This window comes from Symphodus melops (assembly GCF_947650265.1).
Source record: "Symphodus melops genome assembly, chromosome: 3".
Classification (NCBI taxonomy): domain Eukaryota; kingdom Metazoa; phylum Chordata; class Actinopteri; order Labriformes; family Labridae; genus Symphodus; species Symphodus melops.
In genome coordinates, this window is record NC_136693.1 from 10,553,485 (window position 1) to 10,574,697 (window position 21,213).

General features: G+C 39.8%; 2 protein-coding genes across 2 annotated transcripts; one reads left to right on the forward strand and one right to left on the reverse strand.

Annotated features, from left to right (window-relative positions):
- Nucleotides 1-1,456: 1,456 nt before the first annotated feature.
- On the reverse strand, nt 1,457-8,393 carry ca7 (carbonic anhydrase VII). Its single transcript, XM_079339595.1, has 7 exons — nt 8,214-8,393; nt 7,380-7,577; nt 5,037-5,155; nt 4,651-4,746; nt 4,358-4,420; nt 4,103-4,258; nt 1,457-1,820 (listed from the first exon to the last, which is right to left on the reverse strand). Exons 1-7 carry the CDS (start codon nt 8,248-8,250, stop codon nt 1,701-1,703), a joined length of 789 nt encoding a protein of 262 aa, XP_079195721.1. The 5' UTR covers nt 8,251-8,393; the 3' UTR covers nt 1,457-1,700.
- Nucleotides 8,394-9,334: 941 nt separating this feature from the next.
- On the forward strand, nt 9,335-15,092 carry nae1 (nedd8 activating enzyme E1 subunit 1). Its single transcript, XM_079339104.1, has 20 exons — nt 9,335-9,471; nt 9,901-10,004; nt 10,098-10,158; nt 10,242-10,272; nt 10,475-10,546; nt 10,854-10,933; nt 11,121-11,230; nt 11,437-11,546; nt 11,646-11,708; nt 11,832-11,895; nt 11,983-12,074; nt 12,188-12,247; nt 12,346-12,479; nt 12,617-12,692; nt 13,040-13,079; nt 13,702-13,788; nt 13,920-14,012; nt 14,152-14,266; nt 14,355-14,404; nt 14,493-15,092. Exons 1-20 carry the CDS (start codon nt 9,422-9,424, stop codon nt 14,600-14,602), a joined length of 1,602 nt encoding a protein of 533 aa, XP_079195230.1. The 5' UTR covers nt 9,335-9,421; the 3' UTR covers nt 14,603-15,092.
- The last annotated feature ends 6,121 nt before the right edge of the window (nt 15,093-21,213 follow it).

The following is a 21,213-nucleotide window of genomic DNA, read 5'->3' on the forward strand; positions in this document are numbered from 1 at the left end:
TGGCTCATTGATAGGCTCAGCTGTAAACCCTTTAGGACCAAATAAAACTCATCTAATAAAAACAGTTGGTAAATAATTGACTGATCACAGTCCATGTTCCTTGTCTCTACCCTTCAGGCTACAACCTGGCTACTAATTAGCTCAAAGCCAGTGTTAACGGCTTCTGATATGAGTGTGAGTTTAAGTATTTGCTGTACGACTCCTCCATTAAAGAATCTTTTAGATACCAAGTACAAGCGTCAGCTTCAGACACGTAAGGTTAAAAATACCCGTTAGCGACAAGATAAATCAGCACTTTATTCATGCAAAAGTGCTGTTTTTTGTCCTACTCTTTTCCCATAAATGTGCTGGGAATGGCTGAGAGCAGAAGCAACAAAATTGTACATTTTAGAGAAAAGGACAGGTGGAAAAGGCCAAAGACACAAAGTTATTTTTAATTTTATTTAATTCGACAAACCTGATTTTGAATCCATTACAAAAATATTGAACTCACGCATAATTACAGTTTGTATGTTCTCTCACATCAACAGCTAAACAATCATAAGTGAGGTGCCAGTCTTCATACATGCACTTCAGGGGAACTATAAAGCTGCCATCCCAGTGAAATCCAAGACCAGAAAAGGACTAGCGTTGCATAAGTTGCCATAACTCACCATCACCTATGTCAGGAATTTACATACTGGACTGTTTTTTTTCTCTTTTGTTTAAAACTGCAGCTTCAGAGGTGAGCGGTTAATGACAGTGTTCATTACACCCTGCATAGCAGAAACCCTGACCAAGAAACTTCACACTTAAAACAGGATGCATTTCATTTCAGACGGAGAAGACTGTGTAAACAATGATTGGTTGAATGAAATATAGAAATCACTGAACCCTTGCTAGAGATGCATGAGGTTAGTAAATCCTGAATGACATACAACTATGAACAGATGTTTTTTCGTTAAAGCTGGAGGGCATACCAGAAAAAAAGAATAAATCACACTCAAGTCTATTGAGCTTTTTTTAAAAAAGGACCTGAGACTTTAATGCCCTCCGTCAAGGCCGGACAGAGAAGTTAGAGCAAAGGCTGCACTAATCCAATCCCACCTCCAGTTGGTATGGTTGGACTAAAAGAGATCTAGGGCCACAAGCAATGGGACTCCATCAGCAATAGACTGGATCAACTGGGGATCAGCCAGGATCAGAAAGAAGGCTGAGACTGATTCGCAGACGGCAGAGTGCTGTGATGCCAGTCTGCAAACATCAACAGACTCCACTGCTATACTGACCTCCCAGTTACATATACAGTATTAACCTCTTGCTTGAGCTTGTCGCTGGTTGATGCAGACTCTGTTTTCTTGGCAACGCTTGAACAGCTGTGGGGATACAGCTCCAAGCGTTGACTAGTCATAAATATTCAATCGACAACAGTAATGATAACCATAGTTATGGCAAGGATACATTTGCAAAGAATAAATAGTATATTATCCCTTTTATTACCCATTAAATCATTCAAAACGGATTCCACTCTGTCATTGAAGCTTCTGACTGGTAGACAGAAACATGCATCGCATTGTGTCAGCAGTGTTCAAAGTTACAATCAGATATCCTTAGGACAAGTTACCGAAATAAAATAAAAAACTACACTCAATTTGATGCATTCACTGTTGTCTAAAAGAGCTCTTGTTGTTCTCTCCGACTTCAGATCTCTGGAGGTCACATTAATTGGAGGAACGGACTTTCCTTCCTTTGAGAGGCTGGGGAGGCCTGAAGTTGTTTTCCATGCGTATCCTCTGATCCTCTTCCTCTCCAGTGAACAGGAGCATTCGAAACTTGCCTAGCTGCAAGGGGAGGGGGAATACAGAAAATTACCATCACATTCCTGCTGAGAAGTTTATCTTATTGGAGTTATTTTTGGTTTGGGGCGTACTTTTTGTTCCACATGGGACACTTAAAGCTTGTTGAGGAAAACACTCGGGATATTCCACATGTTATTGACTACAAATCCAGAATAAGAATAAAAGAATTTTCTCATTAATACATCTGTTTGTGTTATGAATACATTTATTGGAACAAAAGCAAATAGTGCATTCATCATGGAATACTTTGAGCTTCAATGAGTATATAGCACGAATATGGTAAATGTAGGACTGACCATGCTATTTGTAATGCTCTCAGTACATTTCTGTGAATCACTGATGTTGTTATTGTTCTTAACAAGAGGGCTCTATTGCCAAGAAGGACAAGATGGCCACACATTTTTATAGGATCATTGTTACTGTATTCTTGATAAAAGTGAAACACTTCAAAAAGCATTACAACGCTTTAAAAACGACCCCACCACCAACCTTTAGGACTGTCCTCTTTCACTCTATGTCATTATGAGGAACCGTGAAAAACAAAATAATAGCCTGTTATATAAGGACGTTCCCTGCTGGGTTTCCATGCAAGCATTTCTCAATTAAAGCCGTGAACCAATCCAGCAATCCATCCATCAGGATAATCAGCTGGAGGGGATCAAGGGCTTGAAGCCTGGAGTCACAGGTTGTGGGGCCACTTGCCTAGCTGACACTTCACCCCCAACTATGCCAGAAACGTGGGTTTAAAGGAGATTGTTTTCAAGTACACTCAAGAGGCCGCCGTCATTGTAACGCCCCATTCCTCATGTACAGTCCTGGAGTTAAAAGTGGAGAGCTAGACTAGAAAAGATCAACAAAGAGTAAGAGTATAATCCAGAGGCTGGCAGCAGTCGCCACAGTGGGGGACCTGGAAGGCATGTGCTGCACACATCCAGTTAGTCAGCTTAACTTGTCAACAACCTGGGGTTCTCAGATGTAAACTTTCACATTTAATTCAGAGCGAAGAGCAATGGATAGAAACAAGTCAACCTTACACACGGCATCCCCCATGAATGATGCTCACCCTCGCTCTGGCTTCTTAATATAGCACCATACACAGGCCGTGGAGTATTTATGGACATGCTACAGCACAAGGGTAAACCCCACCAGCATCCGCCGCCACAACTGTTCAAAAGTGGCATACTGATCCAGTGATGCTGAACTGAAGTTTGACAACAGAGCAGGCAGTGGATCCTTGGAGTCCAGTGGAGAATAGCCTGAGATGATGCAAGCCAGGAAGCGTGGATGTCACGACTGAGTGTTACAGATAAAATACATGATTTCTATCTCCTTGTAGAACGCTGCAACCTTAGTCAAACAAGTAGTTTCAGTTGGTCTCCTTATGTCGGATTTTTTTTTTCATAAAAGAATCATAAATGAGAAAAATTAGTGCAGGTTAAATACATGGACGCCATCAATGGTATACAAGGTGTAAACGGTGAGAGTCCTGAATGAAGGAAAGGCTGCTTCACCCCTCCCTCCACCCTAACCCTGCATCACTGACAGTGGAGCTCTGGTCTAAAAAGTCCTAATGCAGCCACTTACCCAAAATCCTTAACACTACTCAAACCTTTCCCTTTCACACCTTAACGTGAATACACATCAACACATATGTATAAGAATTCACAAATAAAACACCTTCTCAGTTTTCTCTTCTCTCAAACCAACGAATAAAGCTTACATTTCCCCCTTCTCTTGCTTCCTTCTTTTCCTTTTTCCTCTGTTTTTTTTTTCCTTTTGGGATTCTTTTTCTGTCTATATATACGTTTTTGTTTGTGAGGCCTTTGTTAGTTGTCGATTCAAGTCTTCTGTGGTTAATCCCCCAGTATTTTGCCACTGTCTTTACTGTGCTCCTATGATGTTTCGTATGATCCCTTTTTGTATCTTCCAGTTCTTCTCCTATTTTTCAGATTTTACACAATCAAGAAAAAGAAAAAAAATGTATACACAGCCAGCAGTTACTTAAAGTTTAGTGTCTGTTTTGCTTAAAATCATATCAATGTCTTGTATGTTTTATTTCCTACTGGCTTGTATCCAAGACAGCATTTTTTTATGACTGTGCTACATAACCTGGAATTAAAAGCACTACAGATAAGCGTGCCTGTGGTGTGTAATCCCCATCACTGCAAATGCTCCATGTTGAAATTACTCTAATACATATAAGGGACTAGGTCTAAGAAAGAAAGTCTAATGACTCTAAAATAACATTCATCAATAGCACACACCTGTTTTTCAGAGACTGTGATCGGCTCCTTCAGGATTATCCAGGTGACACTCTCGTGCAGTGGGGGTGTGGTCAGTGAGCCGTGATAGGTCCAGTAGTGGAGGCTGCTGGGTAAGAGGCACTTAGGGTTGAAACCTTTGAAGTCTGTGAGACTCGCCTGAAAGAGAAACACAAATAAATCAGATGTTATATGACTGCAATAATATTGACAGCAGGGCATAAACCACCAAGAACGAGTTACAATCATGACGCTCACCTTGTACTTCACCATGTAGAGAGCGTCTGTTATCGTGTGGAGCCATCTGTGGTCATCCCCTGTCTAATGCAATGGACAAAATACACTTAACTGGATTTGTGACTTTTCTAGAGAATGAAGAAGAAGGTATGGGTGCAGAATGGCTGGAATGCAACACATGACTCTGTCCAAGTTATTATAACTTAATGCAGACCTGGAAAAAGTGTTAATTGTTTCACTAAAACCGAACTGTGAAGAAAAGAGGAAATGTGATTTAAAAAAAAATGGCGCTGCACTAAAGGGAAGCATCTTACCTCTAAAAAGATTCCAAGGACAGCGAGGCCATCAGAAGCGGCTGCCGCCTCCCCAAACGACCTGTACTTAATGGCATCCCAGTGTACCAAATGAAGCTGGAGGGAGAAATACAGAGAGACACAAAGGAATATTTTAGGGAGTAAACTCTTGCTTGATGAAGAGTGTGTAGGAGTTGTGCTAAGGTATTCCTGACCATGCTGTAACTAACCATGCCCTGTTCCAAACGAGTGTATTTCAGCTTCTGTTTTCAGGACTATGCAACGAATGTTGGGCTTTTTTTTTTTTTTAATGTTCCATTTCAAATATGTATAAACAAATGAGTAAGTCTCTATTTAGGAAATAACACACTGACTCACTGTGTTGTATTCAAATCTCAGACACTAACCTCAGATGCATAGCTATTTCCTGCAACAGTGTGCTCAGAGCCATGGCAGCCTTTTCCACCCCAGTGGAAGTGGAATTGTTTTAGTCTGTAGGGGTTGTCAAGAGGGCCTCCCTGGATCACTGTTAAAGAAGAGAGGAGATGATTTTTTTTTTTTTTTTTTTTTTAAAAGATCTGACATTCACACCCCCACACTCCCACTACTCAGTGGGTGTTAGACAAACTGCTGTCCAAGAAAATGCTGCACACAGCCTCCACCACACGATGAGTCAACCTGGTAACACCCAGGAGATTACATTTCTCAACCAAAGCTGAGACATGAGCACTAAAAGAGTCAGACGGTCTGATTTACCATCAAATCTATCATTAGAGTCTGGAACAAGCGTTTGTTTTAGACACAAATAAGCACTCCTATGCTAAATAAAGTGCCAGTCAAGCTACTTTTAGGCAGGTTTAAAGTGAAGCTTTCATTTGTGTCCATCAGCCTACAAAGATTAACAGAAACTTTCATTTATATCATATTTACTGGACCTTCAGCCCATGATCGGGACAGTGCAGATAATCCTTTTTTGGCCTGCTGGCTAAAGACACTGGCCTTGGCTGATTGTAATTCGTTGTGAAGCTGCTGACATCCTTCTGACAAACAGACCACTCAAATAAAGGTCAGATCAGCGAGGCATGTATGGCACAAAGAGGAAAACACTTATCTTACAATACGGATGTAGGGCAGCCACAAGAACAACGCGATCACTTAAAACAACACAAAATCACAACTCTGTGATACTGACAATAGTTAAAACCTGTAAACTGTAGTGATGTTTGTTACTTTAACATTCAGAGCTCACACTTTATTGTCTCATGGAGAGGCAGAGTCCTTCTTTTCCAGTAGACCACCTTCAGAATTAAATATGTGGGGTAGTCAGTCGTGACAGACAAGACAATTTATGTCTGTCAAAGCACTTTGTAAACATTTGTTTGTAAAGGCGCTGTATAGTAAATACATATTTGATACCAACAATCAATTCCATTTCTATTGTGCTGTGACGCACACGTACACATTTTGTCCCTTTCTAAAAACTACAACTAAGTAACTCATTTTGTGAATTTCTCCAAGTAAACCTTCCCAAGGGATTATTAAAGTAACCATCTCTCTAGAAGCGTTTCAAATAGGTATCATTTGCATTAGTAAAACATCATCTAGAAAATACTTTCCAAGAAAGTGAAACTCAACAAGTCTGGCCATGTTTGAGAGCTCTATATGCAAAATGGTGATTTTGAACCCGCAGGCCTCACTCTAGGTTTCAGGGACCGTTTAACTTGACTTGCTTTAGCTATTTTTGGGAGTGAGGTCAGAATCAGATTCCGATTTATATTTCCAAGTATGGTCACAAATTCATGTTAATAATCTATATTCTGTATTTTCCCAGTCTTCTACAAATTTGTAAAAAAAAACCAAAAAAAAAAAAAACCTTAATGCAAATTTCTTTGAAAAACAACTCTCTCATCTTTTATCTGGAGAAAAACACAATCTTTATCTAATTGCAGTAGGTCCAAAAGAAAAGAGAGTGACCTCACCTCTCTATTACAGGCTACTATTAGAAATTGTTATCATTTTGACTTACTTGAATAGTGGGAATACTGTGATAACGTTCTCTGTCACATGTCAATATATTCATGTGTACAGTGCACCCATACAAAGCCACACATGGCAAACTGACAACAGTAGATTTAGAGGATTTGTGCACCTCCCTTGAACTACAAAGAAGTGCCGAGGAAGTGATTTGGCATTGTCATAAAGATCTCCTCTCTCCTTAATTACTTTCTAGTCAGCTTATCATGCATGGTAATCATGTGGCCGTTTCACCGGATCCACCCAATGACAAGAGCAAATCTGTTGAAAATAACAATTAGATCATCTTAGGTTATTATATTTGTCCAGCAGACAAATACTTATTAAGTTAACTATTGGCTGCATTCCCTGCAGCATAAACAGGTGTATTTGTAACCTTTGATTATGGTCAGTTAAGATGTTTTGCACTTTCTAAAAATCAAGGTTATCCCACTTTTCCAATGTGTTTACTGAAAACAAACAGACCCATTTTCACTCAATGTGGCCGATGAAGAGATATCAGAGCTAAAATTATACCTGAGCTGTGACTTCAGTAAACAATAGCAGGACAGAAAGTAGTCTTTAAATATACACATAGGTCATGTCCTCTCAAAGCTCATAATCCCCGTCAAAACATTGCTTTCCATTTGAATTTCGAATAACTTTCTTTCACTTTATCAACATTTAAGGGTGAACCCTTTTGTTTCAGTCTTATGCAGAGACAATTTTCTTCTCACCTGAACGATCATCGGTGTCATCAAACTCTACAACAACAGAGTGTCCATTGTTGTAGATATTGAGGGACGTACAGCGGTCATAGTTTAGGATGATTGGGCCCAGGCTGGGGTCGTGAGAAGCCTGATGAGGGACTATGTCAATGGGAGACTGACGGTTCCCCTGGGCCACAGGGAAGTTTTTGTGCCATATGGAAGGACCTGGCCATACAAAAAGAACATGACACAAACAACATAAAAAGGTTATGATACAATGAGTGCTGAATTCATGCCTTCCTCACTAACTTATGGAGTGACTTTCAATTGCACCTCAAACACAATTTATAAAACGTGTGATTTAAGTGTAAAACTGTATCACCTGAAAAGAAAAAATATATATCATTAAGTAACCTAAACTGGGAAAAAATAAATAAATTTAAGAACAGCAAAATAAATTAGTTTAACTGTAAACTGATGTAGCCTATTAACCAACTGAAAATCGGTGGATTACCCAAACATGGTAAGAACTAAAGGATCAGAAAACTTTCCATGAAATAAGATGGGCGTATATTTATAATAGCCAAGGCACTGATGCAATGACATGTTTCTCGCCAAGAGACCATGGTCAAACGAGTGAAAAATCAGATTACGTTAACAGCAGCCATCCCTTTAAGTGTGGGGCTAATCCGGCATTAACAGCGTGACTCCTTCACGTTACTCCTTCGGGATCAAACACGCAAAAGCCCACAGCAGAACAAATAACAGAACGCATTTATAACGGTACAGAGGGTTAATTGTCTTCACTGGAGATGGGAAAGCTGTATGACTCTGTCTATGGATGATGCTGTAAGATCTTACCGTTCTCTTTTCCATATCCCCAGTGTTTGCCTGTCATTGTTCCTATTACTGGATTTAAACCTGGCCAAGCTTTCGGTGTTTGAACCCAGCTCTCCGGTGCACACGTGGAGGACGGACACGGACATCAGCCGGTTCAGCTATTGATGAAGTTTATGTAGTAACCAAAGGGGAAGGGCAACCCTCCGCTTCTTAACACGCCCCCTCTTCACTGCACGCACACGCACACAATCCACCTGTCTGAGGTTTTAAAGCTTATCTTGTCTGGTGCTACAGCAGCAGCCCGGTCAAAGATTGAAGAATTTCACTAAGATGTAGACCTACATTTTTTTCACCTAACGTAGCCTATTGCATTCTCTGCACTGTAATGTTGTAGGTGATACGAAGAGCATCTCTGCAATAATAATAATAATGATAATAATAATAATAATAATAATAATAATAATAATAATAATAATAATAATAATAATAATAATAAAACAGCTTTATTTATGTTAAAGTATAGCCCATGTCAATGAACGGACAAATAAATATGTAGCCTAACTGACCTCCACTATTATGTAGGCTGCAAACATTTGATTTTATAATCCACTATTAACGAAGCATCGTTATTCTTAATTGCTTTTCGGCTGTTTAAAATCTTTCATTTTTAAGCTGTCATCTTACAGTTTATATCATATACTATGCTTATCGTTTTGCAGTTTTATGCTTAATAAATAGACACTGTATTGCTTGCGTTTGGTGTGTGTTGATTTAATCCCATAGTTTTGATGTAGATTATTTTACCATGTCATCGGCCTATGGATATGAGGGGTTTTTTTCTATTACCATTCAGTCAAGTCGAGTTTCTTGATCATCAAATAGCCTGCACAATTTACTGAGGTAACATCCAGGGAAATAATTGAAAAGCCTAGTTGATGAAGCACAACACCACAGTGCTAATGAACATTATAGGGCATGTAGGCTATTACAAAATAAAGAGTCTTTTAAACTTATATTGCCTAATTGTATTCAAATTATATAAAAACAACGCGTAAGGCCACTCGTTTGTTTCTACACATGGATATCTAATTTAGCCTGATAATGTGATTAGACTGAGAATTGGTGACGAACGTGCGAAGCTGAAATGTATGCGCGTGGTCTCTTCGTGTCGAATCTGACGAGGAGGAAGTGAAAATACATCGTAAGACGTCATTCATTGGAAAGCTACTATGGCAGACACCAAAGCCTCAAAAGAACAGAAATATGACAGACAACTCAGGTAAATATAAACGTGTGGTCAGTGTCACAGGGAACTTTCATTCATTAGGCCTACCTTTCTACGTATTTAAACTTTGAATACATTGTAGAAACGTGGCAGAGATAGGAGTATTAAAATTAGCTGGCATTAGCTCGCTATATGTAAAAAGAGCATCGACGATAGCATTAGCTAATTCTTAAAAACTGATGAGTTTTTCTCTCTTTCTGTTTGGTGTGGGCTTGCCCATTAAATAAAGTGCTTGTCACCCCCTAATACAATATATTCAGACTGCTTTAAATGGTTTAACGAGGTGAAGAAATCACGACAATGTCAATGTTTTTGCGGCTTCCATACCAGCAGCTAGCTCTGTCATTTAGTCTGAGTTTGTTAGTGGATACACTGTGATCAACTAGATGGCAGCAGACGGTCATGTAATGTTGTTTTTTTCAGACTGTGGGGAGATCATGGTCAAGAAGCCCTGGAGAATGCGCATGTGTGTCTCATCAACGCCACAGCCACTGGGACAGAGATACTGAAGAACTTAGTGCTTCCAGGTAAACAGCTGGTACATGTGATAAGGTGCAGGGTGTTTGATGCTTCTGCTGATGTCAGCATGTTTCTTTGGACTAAACGGATCCTTTTCTCAGGTATTGGAGCATTCACTATTGTTGATGGACATGCAGTTTCTGGGGAAGATGTTGGAAACAAGTGAGAACATTTTAAGTGTTTGCACAAGCGTAATAATAATGTGTGTAATGTATTCACGAATGCATCTTTTATATTCCTTGCAGCTTTTTCCTCAGCAACAACAGCATCGGAAAGGTATGGTTCGCTGACATTGATTGTATTGATTTGTTATGTGCATTTCCCATCCACACACACTGTTCGTTTTTACCTAACATGCTCCTTCCATCTACACGTCTTTTCCGTTGTCATTCACAGTTGGTTTAAATGATCATATTAGGAAGAAAACCAGTTTGAGTGCACATTTTGTCTGAGCGTCGATCCTAATTCTGTGTTGCAGAACAGAGCACAGGCTGCCACGGAGCTTCTACAGGAACTTAACAGTGACGTCTCTGGAAATTGTGTCGAGGAGGTCTGTATAGTTTGAGTTATAACTTGGTGCAGCAGGTCTTTTCACAGCAGCAATCAAGTTTAACCTGGAGGAACCTAAATAAACACAAACCTTTTTTTATTTCCATCACATGGACACACTTTGAAAGTCTTAACAAAATTAAATAGAGAGAGCCCTGGACTGGTGCAGATTCAGAACATCAAGTTTCAGCACATAACGGCCTATTAAAAATACAAATTACTGTCTGCTTTGTTTACATGTATTGATCAGTATTTATTAAGACCATCTAGAGACTGATTCCCTTTTGTATTTTCTGTTTCTCCTGAAGTCTCCAGATAAGCTCCTGGACAACGATCCAGAGTTTTTCCAAAGGTTTACTTTGGTCATCGGTGTCCAGTTGCCAGAAAGGTTTGAAATATCTTCTCTCACATTCATTCTGATGGAACAAACGCGTAGTTATTGGTAATAAATTTAAGAAAAGTGTTTAAATGTCATAGAATTGATTCACATCTTCTTTTGCTGTTCTGAACAGTCTCAGTTATATTGTTTGACTTTCTTTCCAAATGACTTGGAACATTGTCTTCACATTCGACAGCACATGTTTGAGGCTGGGCTCGGTTCTGTGGAGTGCCTCTGTGCCCTTCCTTGTCTGTAAGACCTACGGCCTGATCGGCTACATGAGGCTTGCGGTGCAGGAGCATACAGGTTAGTTCCCCTCACGTTGGCCTTGGATTCCTTTTAAATTTTTCTGTGACACTCAAACAAATAACTCTAAATCTGAACATTTTAGTTGGTGTCATACATGCTTGTGTGATGTTGTAGCTACAGTCCAGTGATGAATAACAAGTGGTATTGTTGCATCTGTAGTTTAAATAAATGACCTGACACTATTTGAACGCCTCCTTCTTCAGTGGTTGAATCTCACCCAGACAATGCCTTGGAGGACCTGAGATTGGACCAGCCCTTTGCAGAATTCAAGAACCACATAAAGACCTATGACCTTGACAGCATGGACAAGAAGGTGGGCGTTTAGGTGTTAGCATGCATGCACAATTCTTTACGTTTCAACTAGTCCAGCTTTACACAACTGATAGCTTGTGTTTCTTTATCTAATCTGTAGGATCACAGTCACACGCCGTGGGTTATTGTTGTTGCCAAATACCTGGAGAAGTGGCTCAGTGAGGTAGAGTACTTTTTAAAAAAAAAATTCTGGCTCCCCATTGACAAGATTTTCACCAACATACCATCAGTAATGTTTATCATTCAGTGCTTTACAGTGGTGCTGACACTGTTTTTGTCTTTTCAGCACAACTGTCAGCCACCGAAAAATTACAAAGAGAAAGAGGCCTTCAGACAGCTCATCCGGGAAGGTATCTGTGCACCTTTCGACTGCACTTGCTCATGAATTTAGTTTCTTGACTTTATAACTCAAGCTAAGGTCTGCTTGATTCTTTCAGGGATCTTAAAGAAAGAGAACGGCGTCCCAGAGGATGAAGAAAATTTTGAGGAAGCCATTAAGAATGTCAATACGGCTTTAAATCCAACTAAGGTGCCAGATCTCAGAAACAAGTTAATACAACAATTACATTTGCTTTGCTTCAGTCTCATCATTAACAGTTAAGTCTCCTTGCCCTCATCATGCTGCGTTTCTTTTTCCTGCAGGTCCCTAGTGCTGTCGAAGACCTCTTCAATAGTGAGCAGTGTAACAACATCACATCACAGGTTGGACTTCTTTTCTCACAAGCGCACTGTTGCAAAGCTACACTGTGCAGTTTTATGAAAAGTTCTTCAGGTGTGTCTTCATTGTGTGTGACTACCAGACTCCGCCGTTCTGGGTGACGCTGCGGGCCGTCAAAGAGTTTGTTCTCAATGAAGGTCATGGAAGTCTACCTGTTCGAGGGACCATCCCAGATATGATCGCAGACTCGCAGAAGTTCATCAGCCTTCAAAATGTGTAAGTGTGTCATGTATGGGTGTCAGCTGTAAAGAAAGGTGTTGCAGGCAACAGAAGTCAGAAACTCATCAAATAGATCTATTTCTTTAAGTGTGTGTGTTTTGTGATGTGGTGTTCATGTTTGTGCTCTTCTTCAGTTACAGAGAAAAGGCCATGCAGGATGCTGCCGCAGTTTCGAAGCATGTAGAAAGTCTATTGCAGTCTGTTGGAAAGGTATGTTTGGAAGTTTAAGCCTAAGAGCGTTTACTAAGTGAGGGGAAATGTCTTGAATCAAAGAGACGAGGGAGAACTCGATGTCATGCATCACGGCAGGCGCTACACCATCATATATCATGGCTGCTGCAACTGTTGAAGGGTCACAACAAGCTGCCCTTTTCATTTCTTTTTTTTCCTTTTTTTTTTTTTGCTGCTCATACTTACGCTGAGCTAGCAGCTAAAACAAGAACAACCGAGTTATTAAGGCTGAACAAAAATACATGATGCATGAAGTGTATATAAAGAGCGAATTGACTAATCAATTCATCAGCACTTAAAACACGTCATCCTTTACTTTCCACAAGCCCCCAGAGAGCGTCTCTGAAAAGGACATCAGACTATTCTGTAAGTAATCCTCCTACACACACACACACACACACACACACATATTCTTGTATTAATAATTTGTATACATAGCACATACTATACTATACATAGTGTGTTTTAATGGGTTTTTTTAGGTGTAGAGTTGAGGTGTCCTTTAGTCACACATGTATAAGTGCATTTTAAAATAAGCTGTGAACATGTACTTTAAGGTTATCTGCTTTAAAAAGGCCTCCTTGGATTAGACGGATAATCGTAATTCTGATCTGATTATCATTGATCATAAACGAAACATGAGCGTTAAAGTATGAAAGAGGCTGTTTCTACACACATCCATGTACCGTACAAGCACACTTCTGAGTGAATCTAGGCCGGCACACTGCATGATGAAATTGATCAGTTGAAATATGTGACCTGCTAAGCACACTTGAACGCACCCTGTCTATCGTGGCTTGCCATCGCGCCGCCTTTACTGACTTCAAAAGTTTTGTATTTTTCTAAGAATGGCAGCTGTTGAGATTTGCGACGCTTTCGCCGGACTCTTCTCAGAATGGAAACAAGTGGAACATTATTCTGCTCTGTCAGTGACTTTTGTTGCACTTTCCCCAAGTGAATTCCTGACTGGATTTTTGTTGGTTTGTAGGTAAGAATTCCTCCTTTCTGAGGGTGGTGCGCTGCAGATCTCTGGCTGAAGAATACAGTGTGGATTCAGTAAATAAAGATGAAATCAGTAAGTTGGAGATGCATTTACTTTTCCTATTCATCATTCAGTCCTGTTAAGTGTACCTTCTGGACTATTCTCTCTGAACTATCTTTATTTGCACCTTATCACATGTACTAATGATTTCATTGTTTCCTTAGCTTCATGCATGGACAATCCAGATAGCGAGATGGTCTTCTACCTCATGCTTCGGGCCGTTGATCGTTTCTACCAGCAGCATTCTCGTTACCCAGGTGTGCTAACGTTCTCTTGGAAAATTGAAGTGTAATGTAAAGGGGATGGGGGTGATCTTGACTCTTTCTCCTGTTTCCAGTATGCAAAGATAGAATGATTTATTTTTCCGCTTTCTAACCACATGCCCTGTCTCCCCAGGAGTCTATAACTACCAGGTGGAGGAGGACATCAGCAAGCTGAAGTTGTGTGTGAACAGCTTACTGCAGGAATACAGCCTCAACGTCAACATCAAAGATGATTACATCCATGAGTTGTGAGTCCTGTTCACTGCTGGAGTTACTGATTGTTAAAGAAAGTCAAAAAGCAACGAGTAACCTTTTCACCCTTTGTGTGCGCTGCAGCTGTCGATACGGAGCAGCAGAGCCTCACACAGTTGCTGCATTTTTGGGAGGTAATATTAAGAGCACATCTGGGAATAGATTTAAACACAACATTTTCCCTGAACACACGTTCCTAATGAATCCTTATTTCTTCTTCAGGATCGGCTGCTCAAGAGGTCATCAAGATTATCAGCCACCAGTTTGTGCCATTCAGCAACACTTTCATTTATAACGCTATGTCACAGACGTCCGCTACATTACAGTTGTGAATACAGTTCTTCTTCCTGAGTTTGATTCCAGAAATGTTCAAGGAAATGGAGAAAGATCGAAAGACGGCTTATAAACACTTTCCTTAATAAACCATAACTGCAAACTGCACATCAGTCTTTTCAAAGAAGAAAGAGAGGTAGCATTTTTGTGTTATTGTTATTAAATGTGTGCACTTAAATGTAAAAAGAAAAAATGTGTCTCAAGCAGAAAATCAAGAAGCCAAGCTTTGGATAAAACCATCTATAAAACATGGAGCCTTGTTTTGTTCTTATACATCCCTGTAAGGGAAGAGGTCATATTGATGCCATTTCTTTACCTTTTGAATTTGTGTGGCAGACATCATTGAACAAACGTAGACATGGAAATAGCAACTTTGAAACTGCTTTGTAATTTAATTCAGGAAACTCCACGTGTGTGAACGACATCTTACAGTGCTGCAGAACTTTAGCCCAAACTGTTTTTGTATTTTATTAAACATGGTCAAATGCATGTCTGTTCTGTCCATTCATTGCCATTAAAAATATGAAATGTACAACCTAAATATTCATTTCTCTCTTGCATAGAGCTGCGCCAATATAGATGCATTGAAAATAAATCCTCTGCAGCCATTTTTAAAACAGTCTGGCTAAACACTTTTAGTTAAGCAATTGTGACTTGTTGACAGGTTTAAAAGTTGAACCAAGCATTTGTTTAGCCTGAATAAATATTAGTTGACAAGCATGTGATCTCAGAGAGAGGCATGTAATGTGACACCCCCCCTGCAATATTTAATCCGACACCAGAGGGCGATGTTTCCTCTTACTTTTTACAGGTCCGAGTTCCAGTTAATTTTCACATACTGTACCTATCTGATTACTAATTCCTGAAAAAGCTGAACATTGCATATGCTGTAAACTGGATGTGATAGAATCAGCTGCAGGACGTAAACAAAACGACTTCAAAGGTAATGATAAACCAACATGTTAAGTCTCAGTTGCTCTGTCTGAAATGCTTGGAAGTAGTATAGCAGGCAGGTCTTTGCCTTGAGTGGGATCATATATGCAGTTGGAAAAGTATGATCTTGGAGGCATTGTGATGTAACTTTGGAGCAGGGTGAGGTCCCTCATTTGTTTTTTCTTTCAGACTTTGGCAGAATGGAAATTTGCCCCTAAGCAGATCTCGTCCCTGTCAGACTCCCTCCATCCCCCCAGCTCTCTTCATGCAGCAAACTGTCTCACATTCTCTCACACACACACACACACACCCTCTGTCTGAGAGGGATAGAGCAGGCGGCCAGCTAAAGTGCTCAGGCCATGTCCTAAATGAAGATTTCATCCACCGCCTAAAAGATTATCATGTGTCCACCCGCTGCTTCTTAAGATGCCCATCAAGCTGCAGTGCCAGGTTTATTTGACCAAACCAGACAGTCTGTACTTTTTGTAAATAGAGAGATGCGACATACTAACCACTGATTAAGAAAAAATAAAAAGAACACTTCAAGCAAAGTCACTGAAGTAGTTTTCTTTCAATGTACACTTCAGCATGTTGTATGCTTTCACTCCTCCCAGGCCTTCCCCACAGTTCTGTCTGCATCTGTCTCTTAAATAAAGACAACATTGAGGGTGTAGGGTTTCCTTTGAAACCAAATAAACGTTTACATTACTTGAGCAATGTGTGTTATTGGTAATTTCATCCTTAAAGTTGCGTGAGACATCTATGATGGATGATTTTAGTCTGTTATATCGACACGTTTCGTTGTTATTCATCTTTCCTATTACTGCACTACTTTGCTATGTTGTGCTAACTTCTGCATTTGTTATGCTTTTATGCCCTACATGAACATTATTAATGCTATGAGGAACATCAATGTTTTTCTCTCCTTAAAGACATTCTTTAATCAGTTGGTCCAGCTGATTTGTATACAGCTGTGTCAACATCTGAACACAGAACATTCAGTGCTTTTGACCTTTTTAAAATCAGCAGGATCGCTTCAGTTATGGCTCTGTAGCGTCCTCTATACTGTAGGAGTACTGACAGTTCCTGTAGTGTCACCTAACGTCCACACTCTTTGAGGTATGATTACCGACAACAAGGGTTAAAATGTAAACAAACAGGCCAAGGAGGCTTTCTGACGTAACTGCTGTAACCGCAGGGAAAGGGTGCGTTAGTACGGTAAACAAAGTCAAGTGTTTAACGAAAATGGTACACATTGTTAGTTTAAAGAGAACACAGGGAGGGAAAACGGTGCACATGTGATCAGTAACAAAACGTCCAATGGGTTGCTGGTAAAGGAGATAATCAACAATCTAGTTAAAGAATGAGTAAACATTGTTTTGAAATGCGAACACCACGACATGTACAGTGATCCAGGTTTATAAATATACCTTTAAGATGCACCAAAAGAAATGTGTTTTCAAAACGATGATCAAGCTCTGAGTATTTCTATGCTCCTTATCGCCAGGGAGGGTAACCCATGATAATCAATATGCAAATGTTGTAGCTTTTCTCAGTGCTCGCTGCTCATGCATGCTCACGATAATATTGTAGTTCACTTTTGTAACTGTTAAAAAGTTCAGAAAGTTTTTTCTAATGTCATTCATAGCAGCCCCTAAAAAAATATGACATATACACTGCACAGTGCCTCAACACATCATGGCACTTTCGTGACTGGTGTCAAGAACATTCTGTTCATTGACAGAGGTGGAGTTTTTGTTTTATTGGCTGCAGAATCAACACAGTTGCTGCCGAAAACCTGTTGCAAGAAAAACCAGACAAACAACGGTGATCCTAAATACAATCTTTTTAAAAAGTCTTGTAATCAGCTGTTTCTTGATATTTTAGTTATATAAAAAAAAGATAGTGTAATGCTTCTGGTGCAGGTGTTTAGAATATTGAAAACTGACCTCCAAGGTAAGGTATCACTTGGAGTTGTGTATCCATATTATGTAATGGGAAAAGTCTTTGCATGTCATGTGTCAGTCAGCAGCAAGATCATAAGGAGGTTTGTTAGCATGTGGTTTCAATTTAATTTAACACTAATTTGAAGTTGGTGAGAGAGATTAGTCTTGTTTTTCCAAGGCAAAGTTGTTGTTTTTTCTACGTCTTACAGTATGCTGTCCTTTCAAATGCAACATCTGATACTGAATCGACTGTTCATTTCACATTGATCAACCTTGACTCACTTCACAGCGTCCTTTACAGATTCAAGCATTTTATTCCTCTTAATCTGCTGTGGAAAACGTGTCTGCGTTAGTCTGCCCTTCATACATGTTTTCATTACATCGGGTTTCTTAACTTTTTTAGAAGAAATAGTGTTAACTGTGTGTACAGGAAGTAGGTAAATAAGTAGACCAGAGTAAGGAAGTCAAACAGCTAAGTAGTGCAACTTCTCCCTTTTCAAGAGCAAATTAGCTTTTTTTCAGCAACACTTGCTCTTTCTCACTTTGGACCTATAATGAAGTATTTTGTGGCCACTGGGGGGCAGCAGAAACAAATTGTAAACAAAACTTGAATTTATCATTAGCTTTCATCTAAGCAAGTCCAATATTTCTTAAGGAACTCCTGAGGCAATATTTGGCTCTTTAGCAATTCAAAATCACGTGCTGTCTGAGTGGTGCTGACAGCTGCCTGTAGTTGATTGTATGCTCAAGAGCTTTTTCTCTTAAACATTCAACACAGTTTCTTAGATTTACTGTTGAAATATAGTATTGTATTAGGAAAAATATTATATTAGTAAAAGTACCCCCTACAGAAACAAGCTTGAAATTCACCCTCTTTTTCTCCACACCCTTGCTCACTCTGGCACCTCTTCGCTTCATCGTGGCTTCAGCTTCCCAGCTCAGCTTGTAGCTACACTATCTGTCCGCCACAGGAGAAGCCTGACAATGGATATGTGTGTGTGTGTGTGTGTGTGTGTGTGTGTGTGTGTGTGTGTGTGTGTGTGTGTGTGTGTGTGTGTCTGTGTGTGTGTGTGTGTGTGTCTGTGTGTGTCTGTGTCTGTGTGTCTGTGAGTTCAGGGTAGGTAGGAGGAGGGGCTGGTCGTTAATGCTAAAATCAATCACTAAATCAGAGGCCTGGCTTGCAGTAGGGCCACACTGCCAGCGCTGATTCTTACTAGAAGCTTCAAGCAATAAAGAGAGAGAGACAAGTGGGGGAGGGGGCTGGATGAGTCATCTTAGGGTAATGAAGAAAATTGCACAGTAAAGGTGACAGAATGGTGGTCATACCTCCCAGAAGGACGAAGGATATGAGCCCCAATGTCCCGCCCTGTCACTGCATAAAAGCTTGTGTTTTATAAACGCATTATAAACAGTCTCAGTGACAAACTGAAGGAGGAACCAAAGACATGTTTAAGATTTAGAAGATTTGTCTTCTGATGGCTTGTGGCTGTAAGTTTGAGCCATTTACCTGGCTAGGGTCCAACTGGTTCACCTCCTCGTGAGGCCCCGGCTGAATTAAAACCGGCCTGCCAGAGCCCAGCTCAGTCTTCTGTGTGTTTGCTGGGAGACTGCAGGAGGCCGGCATATTTTAAACCTCTCAGGGGTCTGCTGAGGGCCTCTCTATTCTTCCTACAAACAGATGGAGCTGTGACTAAGGAATGTAAAATACATACACACTCTTGTGGAAATGACAGAATGACATGGACAATGCAACAGCAACAGTTTAGTTTTCTTGCCACCATGGTGATACATTTGACTGTAAACACATGTATTTGAAAGCCTAAAAATGTTTAAAATGGTCTTATTATTTGCCTGAGTTAAAATGGATTAAAGTACCTGGGTAATATTTAGAAATGAAGGATTAGCCCCATGTGGTCAATAATGATTTCACTGTAAGGTAAACAGGCTCTGTGATGTGCTGTAAACCTCACAGCAGTGCAGTTTAAACCAGCCTGAGTCTTAAAGGGTGGAGCAGTCCCAGCTGCAAGGCCTTAATGGCTATATGCTTTCCAGATGCATTGTTAATGAGTTCATGTAACACAGACACACAAGGAACTTATCCCATCCATTAATACAGGAGGTGATAAATGCACGACCTGAACATGGTATTTGAAGACGGATGCACCTTTCCTGCATTCATGTTCACACATACAAGCAAGCAAGGATGAACCACAAAGGGGATGTATCTGTGCTGCCTTCCCAGCACAGCACAGTCATACTGCGGTTAGATGTTTTCAGACTGGAATTGTGAACAAAAAAAAAGAAAAAAACATCCTGTGGAGATGTCAGTATGGATTCAAAAAGCTGTAAATATCTTTAATCATTTCCAGTTTTCAGCTTGATGTCATCCATATATTCTGTGTTTTTAAAGCCTTGACAGATATTGTTGATTGTGAGTCAGGCTGGAGCTGAGCTGAGAAAATAGCACAAACATTATGACAGGGAGTCATAGACGCGTCTGATTTTGATCAACTTTGTATCGATGTAAAGGCACGACAAACAATGCAGAGAGCGTCCTGACCAAACTTTTGTCTGTGTAAAGCAAAAGAGACAACTGCAAATGATGTAATGTTACTGCATGATCTTGTTAGTGTTTGTTGGAATTTGATATCAGCTAGAACATGGCATAGGCAGAAAAACATGTTTTTGAGTGTTGCTCCTGAGTAACAGAAGCACAGGTATACATTGTAAAATGTATGTATGGTCCTTATATTGTGCATATTGGCTCAATTGCCATGACTTATTGTAATTTGAATTTAAAAAGAGTCTTCATATTAGAAACACCATGTTGTTTTAGCAGTAAAAGTAAAATCAAAGCCTAATCTCAGGAAAACCTTCTGGTGCCACAGCTGCTTATTACAACAATGTGGTTTGCTATATGCTCTGATTGTTTTGTACTTAACCTGGGAAGAAGGTGTGTGATTATTGGCTCATTGTTATTTGCAAATCTACCATCTTTTCCCCTAGATGTGTGTTGTGTAAGCATAGAGGCCTTTGGTTGGACTAGAGGTTGAAATTTCCAGATGGGGTCAAAGAATCAGTCCCCCCTGAGAGACCTGGGTGTCGCGTTACACTCTCTAAAACACACACACACACAAACGGTTGCATGCACTTAATACAGGGTGGGGCCACACTCACATTATATGAGCATTAGACACTTAGGTTGTTAAATTTTTTTTATACTTTTTGATAACATTTTAAAACCATTCAATCAATTTTTTTGAATAAGGATAGTATCAAAAAAAAAAAAAAACAGATAGCCATCTACAGTCCTGTGTTTCACCACCTTTCACAACAATATTAGCTACTTGTGCAGGAGTCTTTGGTTACTAAAATCCAGAAACTGACAAATATTGGAAGCTGAAGAGTTCTATTTTTGTTCCAACAGTTGTTGATATTGTTTGATAGTATTATTAAAGTTTAAGATTCTGGTATTGTGGAAACAATAATACACAAACATACAGCCATATAACTCTAATACACAGGTTGCAGATTGCTTGAATCTGTAGTTTTCCTAGTCTAGGCAGTACAAGAATTCACATTTAAGAGATGTATTTAGCTGATAGACATTAATCTGCCAAAATGTAAGAGGGCTGTGGAAATGTGCATAACAGCGTTTTACATGAGAATGTTTGGTCATTTCAACATTTGCTTCAGAGGTACACAAACGTGCTGTGGAGCACATTCTCCAG

Excerpts from the sequence above, each read along its gene's own strand:
- ca7 (XM_079339595.1), bottom strand. The coding sequence starts at position 8,250 with ATGACAGGCAAACACTGGGGATATGGAAAAGAGAACG. Across the intron at positions 5,156-7,379 it reads TGACACCGATGATCGTTCAG|TGATCCAGGGAGGCCCTCTT; the intron begins GTGAGAAGAAAA and ends CTTCTTTAACAG. Across the intron at positions 1,821-4,102 it reads TCACAGTCTCTGAAAAACAG|CTAGGCAAGTTTCGAATGCT; the intron begins GTGTGTGCTATT and ends CTCCCCTTGCAG.
- nae1 (XM_079339104.1), top strand. The coding sequence starts at position 9,422 with ATGGCAGACACCAAAGCCTCAAAAGAACAGAAATATGACAGACAACTC. Across the intron at positions 10,934-11,120 it reads GGTGTCCAGTTGCCAGAAAG|CACATGTTTGAGGCTGGGCT; the intron begins GTTTGAAATATC and ends CACATTCGACAG. Across the intron at positions 14,013-14,151 it reads GCAGCATTCTCGTTACCCAG|GAGTCTATAACTACCAGGTG; the intron begins GTGTGCTAACGT and ends CTGTCTCCCCAG.